Source organism: Brachycentrus maculatus, unplaced genomic scaffold (genome assembly GCF_059751285.1).
Source record: "Brachycentrus maculatus isolate JH-2025_06_01 unplaced genomic scaffold, ASM5975128v1 h1tg000932l, whole genome shotgun sequence".
In the NCBI taxonomy this organism is placed as follows: domain Eukaryota; kingdom Metazoa; phylum Arthropoda; class Insecta; order Trichoptera; family Brachycentridae; genus Brachycentrus; species Brachycentrus maculatus.
Window position 1 is genome coordinate 74,812 of NW_028281654.1, and position 10,189 is coordinate 85,000.

A 10,189-nucleotide genomic window follows, 5' to 3' on the forward strand; every position below is an offset into this window, starting at 1 on the left:
AAGACAGAGTAGTGTGGCGTTCTATTATCTCTGCCTACCCCTGCGGGGAAACGGCGAGATGGTTAGTTAGTTAGTTAGTTAGTTTTAAAATTGAAAGAACCAGAGTCCAGAATAAATGATTTTTTTTTTTGCGGAGCGGGGTAAAAATCGGAACGGAAGCTAGGACAGCGCCAGTAAGATATTATAATTAAGTTATAATAAAATATTTAATGTGATTTTAAAACAATTACATTTCCATTATAAAATTGAAAATCACAATTTTAGTGCTCCAAATATAAAGAAACGTAAAATTTTAATTTAGAGTTAGTACGTTTTTCTTCCGATATAATTAAGTATAGTACGTTCGTTTTAAATAGTACAAAAGTTTTGTCGTGATTAAGTCGTTCATTCAAATTAACGAAAATAAAAGTTTTTCTCTTCTCATCTCATATTCATAAACGTATTTAAATTAAGCTCGCTTTTTTACACAAATAGCACGATCTTATAACGAGGTTTTTGTCTTGTCCGATCGTCACGGCGAAGCATTCGGTAATAAGTCGTTCTAAACAAAGACCAGCAAAAATAATCTCAAGCCAATTTAGTATATCATTGCTGTCTAATTTAAAACATCGTTCTCTTCGTGTAATACCACTTAAAAAAATATTTCCAACTTTAATTTGTTTTACATAAATAACTTAAATTTATTTTAAATTAAGAACTAGAAAAAATTATCTCAAGCCAATTTTGTATCTTTTTACTATCTATTTTTAAAATTGATATGTATTATACTCTCTTTATCATTCATCGTTCACTTTGTGTAATATCACTTAAAAACTTTATTTCCAAATTTAATTTACTTTAAATTGTATTAAACATAAAACCAGAGAAATTAATCTCTAGGCAATTTCGTATATTTTAACAGTCTATTTAAAAATGGTTAGATATTACACTCTCTTTATCATTCATCGTTCACTTTGTGTAATAAACTTAAAAACTTTATTTCCAAATTCAATTTACTTTAAATTGTATTAAACATAAAACCAGAGAAATTAATCTCTAAACAATTTTGTATCTTTTAACAGTCTATTTTAAAATGGTTAGATATAACACTCTCCTTATCATTCATCGTTCACTTTGTGTAATACCACTTAAAAACTTTATTTCCAAATTTAATTTACTTTAAATTGTATTAAACTTAAAACCAGAGAAATTAATCTCTAAACAATTTTGTATCTTTTAACAGTCTATTTTAAAATGGTTAGATATAACACTCTCCTTATCATGCATTGTTCACTTTGTGTAAAACCACTTAAAAAAATTATTTCCAAATTTAATTTACTTTAAACTATATTAAACATAGAACCAGAGAAATCAATCTCAAGCCATCAAAAACCATACTTTCTGCCTCGTAGCGGGTAAATATTAAGTTAAAAATATGCCTCTTTCACTGGGATATAGTACATTTTCTGGGCATTCCGAAAACATGCACAACTGAAAATTGACGATTTTTGATTTATGACGTTCTTGAAAGGAGTGAGCGAAGGGTTATAAGTAAGTTTGGATGTACGACTTGACACTGATAGAAACATCCTTTCACTAGGTGACACCAAAATAAAAAATAATAAAAATAATAAAAATAAATAAAAAAACATACCTACCTGCATATCTACAGAAAGACACAAGTAGCAAAATAGTTAGGATTTTTTGCAATACATATATAGACTCTTGAATCTAGAACATCGGTTGCCTTCGTAAGTGTTGTAGCGCATTCACGCACGTGCGACAAGCTGCGACAAATCCAAATAGTTCGTACGACGCTGCTCATTTTTTGTCGCAAATATAGCAATAAGGATTCCAATTTACTATTGTATCTTTTAAACAAACTACCAGCCGACCAATACTAAATTTGTATTCATACTCTGTCAATTTTAAGAAATGAGAAGTGTCATGGGAGAGCATGTATGACTAGATGTATGGACATTAAGGAAGCTAGGAGTGTATATTTGGACAGAAGAGTGTGGCTTTCAATCCTCTCTGCCTACCCCTGCAGATAAACGGCGTGATGGTAGTAGTAATAGTAACAGTAGAGTGTCATCGATCTCTGATGTTAGACCATTAAGTATATTAGTCCGCCACCGTAGTGTGGTGATTGGCTCGTTTGAAACCATGATGCAAGTCCTGGGTTCGATTCCTTGGTTGGTAAATATAAAGTGATTTTTCTTATTTGTTCAATATCATCCTGTAACGCAGGACTGAATACATTACCTTAATGTAATTTACGATCAATATAACATTACGTCAATCTGATATTATCCATATGCACCGTCTGGTATAGATAAGGGTCAGAAGTATATTAATATATCATTTTTTTTAATTAATAAGTTCTAGTTAGTTTTGTTATTAACAAGAAATTCGACAAAGCTAATATTTAAATAATTTATTATATAATTACATAATATGTACTGATAAATGTGAAAAGTAATATATTTATATACTCTACTATGCTGTATTTGTCCGCCTCCGTAGTGTAATGGTCAACACGCTCGGCTACTGTTCTGGAGGTCCCGGGTTCGATTCTCACGGGGGGTCAAATAAATATAAGTGTTTTTTTCACTCTAATATTTATTCAATATTATCCTGGACTGGCACCTGAAGCGGAGTGCTGATCACCTTTCCTTCCTCCAAAAAAAAACACTCCGTTTATATGGTGCAGTGCCCTATGCACCATTGGGGTGCGCATAAGTGTTTGAAAATAAAAATACTGTAAATGCCTTACATTCTGGTATAAACTCTTTTTATGTTTTCGATTTGCCGCAAGTTTAATAGTTGAATGTGTACGATGGGCCTAACGCTGATTACTTAAAAGCGAATGTCCCAATAATTCTTCGCATAGAAGTGATAATTTATACAACCGTACTGATATGGCGAATACCTCAATGTTTGCACATTTTATTGAGAGAAGCCTATCTAGGTTGCTTAGAGATAACTATTACTAATTATAATTCACTATTAAAAAATACGTTCATGTATTTTAAAATACATTAATATTTCCTAATGCGACCAAAATATTGTATGTACGATACTCACATTTATATATGTATCAAATACAAATCCCTGTAGATACCTAGAGATGTTAAAATAAATAAAGAAGATCTTTCGGGATTATAAATTTATATTTTTAACTACTGGACTAGATTATTCTGATAACTATCACTCAACACCTGAATATCATCTAAAAAAGCACTCAGATCATCTAAAAGATTACTTAAATCATCAGAAATAACACTCAAAACATCTAAAAGATTACTTAAATCATCTGAAATAACACTCAAAACATCTAAAAGATTACTTAAATCATCTCAAAGAACACTCAAAACATCTAAAACATTACTTAAATCATCTGAAAGAACACTCAAAACATCTAAAAGATTACTTAAATCATCTTAAAGAACACTCAAAACATCTAAAAGATTACTTAAATAATCTGAAAGAACACTCAAAACATCTAAAAGATTACTTAAATCATCTGAAAGAACACTCAAAACATCTAAAAGATTACTTAAATCATCTGAAATAACACTACAAACATCTAAAAGATTATTTAAATCTGAAAGAACACTCAAAACATCTAAACGATTACTTAAATCATCTGAAAGAACACACAAAACATCTAAATGATTACTGAAATCATTTGAAAAAACACTCAAATCATCCAAATGAACACTGAAGTATAATCTAAAAGAATAGTCAAACGTAATTTGAAAGTACACTCATCTGAAAGATCACTAAAATAATTTGAAATAACACTCAAGTAACTTGAATAAAAATCACTCAAATATCATCTGTAAATAATAATCAAATCATCTGATAGATCACTCAAATCACCTGAAAGATAACTCAAATCAACCAAAAGATCTGAAAGAACACTTGAATTTCATCTGAAATAAAACTCAAATATTTTCTGAAAGGACACTCAAGTATCACATAAAAGAACATTCAAATATAGATATTTGATAACATGAAGATATTACAATGTTCTTTTACGTGATACTTGAGTGTCCTTTCAGATGATATTTGAGTTTTATTTCAGATGATATTCAAGTGTGATTTTGAGAGAAAACTCAAAATTCTTAATGATTACACTAATCATATGAAAAATCACACAAATCATCCAAAAGAACAATAAAATCATTTGAAAGGATACTTAAATATAATCTGTTAGATCACTCAAATCATCTAAAAGAATATTCAAATCATGTAAAAGACCACTCAAATATCATCTGAAAGAACACTCAAATATCAACTGAAAAAACACTCAAATAACATCTAAAAGATCACTTAAATAATTTGACGGAACATTCAAATACCATCAAAAAGAACAACCAAATATCTGAATGATCACTCAAATACCACCTGAAAGATCACTCAACTACCATCTAAAAGAACACCCAAATATCATCTGAAAGATCACTCAAATATCATCTGAAAGATCACTCAAATATCATTTGATAGTACACTCAAATATCACCTAAAATAATACTCAAATATCATCTGAAAGATCACTCAAATATCATCTGAAAGATCACTCAAATATCATTTGAAAGTACACTCAAATGTCACCTAAAATAATACTCAAATATCATCTGAAAGATCACTCAAATATCATCTGAAAGATCACTCAAATATCATTTGAAAGTACACTCAAATATCACCTAAAATAATACTCAAATACCATCTGAAAGAACATTCAAATATCACCGGAAATAACATTTAAAAAGCATCTAAAAGATCACTTAAATAATTTGTCGGAACATTCAAATACCATCTAAAAGAAGACCCAAATACCATCTGAAAAATCACTCAAATACCATCTGAAGAACACTCAAATATGCGATACCAAATATCGACACACAAATGCGCGTATTGAAACGATTCAAAGATCTGATCGTGTGATGAAAAATCAAATTCAGGAAGGTTATCATACAATTTGGTATGTTGTGATGCAAAGGTATCTTTATTGTATAATAGTTACTTAGAAGTTTTAGAGTTTCAAAAAAATAGACCGCCTCTCTGACGAGCTTTCACCTTGTATAACTGGAGATAACGCTAGTCACAACGAAATACAAGTTCGTATTATATTTATACGAATATGTTAATCCTATTGTTTGACATTTGAATCAAAATATGACATCATTGGCATTTCAATAGCGACTTTGGTAGGCTTAGGCAGGTCTCAAATTTAATTTTTCAATTTATACAATACTGCAATTTATTATTTATACAGGGTGGCGCAAAATTAATAACCCTATCGAAAGATGGAATATATCGGCAGTGTAAAGGCAAAGGGGTATATCTGTCTCAGACCAAATTTAACAGGAGAGCAAAAATAAAAAAAATTTAAATGAAATAAGTCATTTGTTTTGTATATTTTTATGTGAACATATCTAAATAAAACTGAATAAGTATTGCAACTTCAGCTATATCCTTTTGCCAGATTATGGAATACACTATTTTGTGGAACAAACTTAGAAAATGAAAAATTTGACACATACACCCCTTTGACATTACACTACCGACATATTCCATATTCCTCTTCATCTTTTTTTTAATTATTTTTTATTTGGGTTGACAACAGCAACATTTGTAAAACAAAACAATTAAAAGATATACATTAAATAAGCCAATTATAGCTAACCGCAGAAACATAAAGATTAGTACAAAATATTTAGTGTAGATCTAGCAAATGAATGAATGTGTGTGTGTGTGTGTGTGTGTGTGTGTGTGTGTGTGTGTGTGTGTGCGTGTGTGCGTATGGTGTTAACTCTAGTAGGGACATACATACAATACAGAGAAACATGGTTTTCAAAGATCCTGACAGGATAATATGGTCACCATTCGACTTTTCAACACAGATTTTCCGCAATTGAAAATGTCAACTTGGCTAAAACATGAGTTGTACTCTATGTTGAGATGTCTAAAAATATATATATTTATATGTATATATATATATATATATATATATATATATATATATATATATATATATATATATATATATATATATATATATATATATATATTTATATATATTTATTTATACAATGTCCGCCTCCGCGGTGTAATGGTCAGCGTGTTTAGCTACCGTGCTGGAGGTCCCGGGTTCGATTCCCAGGGGGGGGGGTGAAAATAAATATTAGCGATTTAACACTGTAATATTTATTTAATATTACCCTGGACTGGTTCCTGAAGCACAAGAGTGATCACCTTGCCTTCGTGTAAGTAATGATCAATTTGATGCAGTGCCCTATGCACCATTATTAGGTGCGGATAAGGGTTATAATAAAAATAATAATATTTATACAAGATGGCGCAAAACTAATCACCCCATCGAAAGATGGAATACGTATTCCACATTCTTCTTCATCTATGTTGAGATGTAATTTGTTTTATTTATACAGGATGGTGCAAAATTAATCACCATATCGAAAGATGGAATATATATTACGTATTCTTCTTCATCTATGTATGTTGACATGTCAAAAAATAACATGCAAAATACCTCCTATAATTGGAGATAATACAGATTTGTGTACAAGTATTTGGGCACACAAAAAATGTTGTTTCTTAATTTTACCGATTATGCTAATTATTTATTATGCGTCATCGTGTGCAATTACAGCGGAAGAGTTGACGATTTTTATTACGATATTCTTATTTAATGCTGAATTTGTATCTTTTAAACAGGAAATTTTGTCTCAAAATACAAGTTTTTTGCACAAAGGATTTGCTATTTTAGATTTTTCTAGAAAAACACGTTTCGCTTAGTAAGTTCTATCCGTTTTGCTGAACAAAGTTCATTGAGTGTTTGGTTTTTGGTGTGATATAACGTTTTATTATTGTTTTAAATAATGACAATGTTTACAACATTTTGAGTGTGTCCAAATACTTGTTCACAAAATCTGGATTATCTCCAATTACAGGAGTTATTTTCATATTATTTTTTGACATCTCATCAAAGATGAAGAAGAATATGGAAGTCTGGGCATTTACGGGGCTGACGACCGTCATCGGCTGGTTTAAGTGATCACTTTACACACGTGTAACATTCACCAATTCTACCCATTATTGACAACCACACTACTCAAATTCTCGGAAGTTCTATATATATGTATATGAACCAATTTAGAAACCTTGTTCTTGAATCACTAGAACTTCACTAGAGATATCTATTGGTAAGATGTAAAGAAGCTTTTTACTAAGCAGAAACTCTTATATTAGTATGTGAGGTCCAAATCCTGGATTATAATCACTCACATGAGAAACGCCAGAAAATACCATTTTCATTTTTATTATTCAAGCTTATAATTATAATTTGACCAGATAATTTATTTACAACATTTTGAGTGTGTCCAAATACTTGTTCACAAAATCTGGATTATCTCCAATTACAGGAGTTATTTTCATATTATTTTTTGACATCTCATCTCATCAATTATTTTAATTAAATTAAACACTTGAACAATCCACTGAATTGAGTTTTATTTTGATATTACGACTAGTTTCGAAAACGACAATTGATTTCATCTTCTGGTACAAATTAAAACAGAATTAATTTGTACCAGAAGATGAAAACAATTGTCGTTTTCGAAACTAGTCGTAATATCAAAATAAAACTCAATTCAGTGGATTATTCAAGTGTTTAATTTAATTAAAATAATCATGTCATTCCACAAAGTTAATGCCGAATCAATAAATAATATAATGACAATGTTATTTATTTATTTGGCATTAAATTTGTAGAACTCCATTTTAATTTATGTATTACTTGTTAAATCAAATGCAGATTTTTTGAGTCTACTAAGTTGTATTTTATTGTTAAAAAAACACATAAAAAATAGTATTGTGACAGTTGTTTCGCCTAGTTATGGCATTACCAAACAAATGTCACAGTAAAACAAAACTTAGACTCAAAAAATCTTTGTTTATTGAACAATTATTACACAAATATCAGTGCTTATTATCTATATGTATAAGTAATTTCATTAATTGATTCGGCAGTTACTTTGTGGTAAAATCTATCCATTTTTAATTAATGTTTTACTTAGTATATATCACTATTTCTTAAAATCTACTGTGACACGTGTTTCGATGCATTTCGCATCATTTTCACAATGTTTGAAAATGATGCGGAATGCATCGAATCACGTGTCACAGTAGATTTTAGAAATAGTGGTATTTGCTAAGTAAAACATTAATTAAAAAGGTATGAGTAAATTTGAAAAAAGTGTCACATCATTTTGAGATTGTCCAAATACTTCTTCGAAAATTTGGGTTTTCACCAATTTGGAGTTATTTTTTACTTTTTTTGGGCATCTCAACATAGCTGAAGAAGAATATTTGGAAGTCTTTCACAGGCTTGGCCAAGTGATCACTTTACACACGTGTAACATTCACCAATTCTACCCATGTTTGACAGCCACGTGTTATCATGAATGTGAATATAATTCAGGATTAGTCTCTGCTTAATAAAAGTTTATTTATCTCACCATAGATGGCTATTGTGGACTCGCGCATACTGTGTTACGTGTTTGATTAATAAACCAAGTTTCAAGAATTCGAGTAATGTATTTATCAATCGTGGGTAGAATTGGTGAATGTTACACGTGTCTAAAGTGATCGCTTAACCAAGTCTATGACGGTCGTATAAATATCTATCATATTCTTGTACATCGAGGTTGAGATGTTAAAAAAAATATTATGGAAAAAAAGTGTAAGTTAGTTAAAAATCTCCTAAAGTTATTTGAATTTTTATTTTTTAAATTATTATTTTATCTCTGATAGGCAAAAGTTTTTTAAATCGGTAAATAGCTTTTTGGCTCCAAGTCAGCAACGTTTTAAGAGGGATTAGCCTCCCGCGATGTCGATTCCCAGCTGTCAATTCATCCTCTTTGGTGGTCTTCCTGGTATTCGTCTTCCTTGGGGTCGGCCGTGCAGTGTAATGTGGGGAAGTCTGGATGGTTCCATTCACCTCACAAACCGTCTTTTTCATTGCCTTCCCCACCTCACGACATCTTCGATCTCGCATATTGATGTAGGTACTGATGTAGGTAAAAAATACGATGCGATTTTAATTAGGCAGTTATATTTATATTGTGTAATAAATTATCGAAGCAGAAGTATTTTATGGTAGCATTTTTTTAAAATCCATCCATTTGGTTATCTTCGTCGGTATAAAAAAGTGACCCGTGATCCAAACACCGTTCTAACAGTTTATCTCATGAAGCCAGACATAGTTTAGAGTCAGCGAACTAATTAATATCTCCTTACCAAACACGCGCCTATGATAATAAAAAACCCCCACAAAAAAGTCGTTACAGTGCGGACGATAAACAAAACCAAATAAAACAAAGCTGCGCGCTTAATTCTAGTGATCAGTGCAAGTAAGTGTGTCATGAGTGATCGGACATAATGGAGGAACTAGCTCAAAGTTTGACAATCGATCCGTCGGCGAAAAGCGGCGAAAGCGATGTCGAAAACAATCTCAATGACCAAGACCAACATCGCCAAGACAACTTGGACAAAATGCACCAACAACTGGCCGTTGACGACGCGGAAAACAACGAAAGGACCAAGAAAATGCGTCGAAGGAGTGTTTCGCTCGGTTCTGAGCCCGCGAAAGAGTTTGACGCTGGGAAATTCATGGAAATTGACCCCAATGAATCGCACTCCAAAGAGCCTAATGGAAAGGTCCCGGGGGAATTGAAAGAGATCCAGAAAATGTCGTTCATGGAAGAGGAGTCCATCAGGGAGAAGCGCACAAACGCGCTTCTCAAAGATTGCGCTCATATTTTGAAACAGGAGGAGCAAAAGTACACTAAGGAGGCGCTGAGGAGAGTCCTGCAGGATGCGGTAAGTCCATTTCGTTATTTTATATTATTTTAAATGTTTTTATTTTATTTATTCATTTGGCACAATGATCCCTAATTAGTGGTAAGCGTAATAAACATTTTTTTTTGTTTTGAACTTTACTTCTGTTTACAACCGAAAACTTTGTATTTAAATCACGTTGATAATAGTGCAATACTTTAAGTTGAAAAATTTATATAACATATCGCTCACTCATTTCAACGACGTCATATATCAAAAAATTAGATTTTTCAGGAGATCGTTTTTAAATTTAAAAAATATAATGAAATGTATTAAAAATAAA

General features: G+C 31.1%; 1 protein-coding gene across 1 annotated transcript; it reads left to right on the forward strand.

Moving 5' to 3' along the window:
* Window positions 1–8,655: 8,655 nt before the first annotated feature.
* On the forward strand, window positions 8,656–9,888 carry LOC148299818 (uncharacterized; the record flags this gene model as incomplete). The annotated part of the gene is made up of 2 exons (XM_088275637.1): window positions 8,656–8,749; window positions 9,348–9,888. A coding segment is annotated over exon 2 (441 nt), but the record flags the coding sequence as incomplete, so codon positions are not given.
* Between the last annotated feature and the right edge of the window lie 301 nt (window positions 9,889–10,189).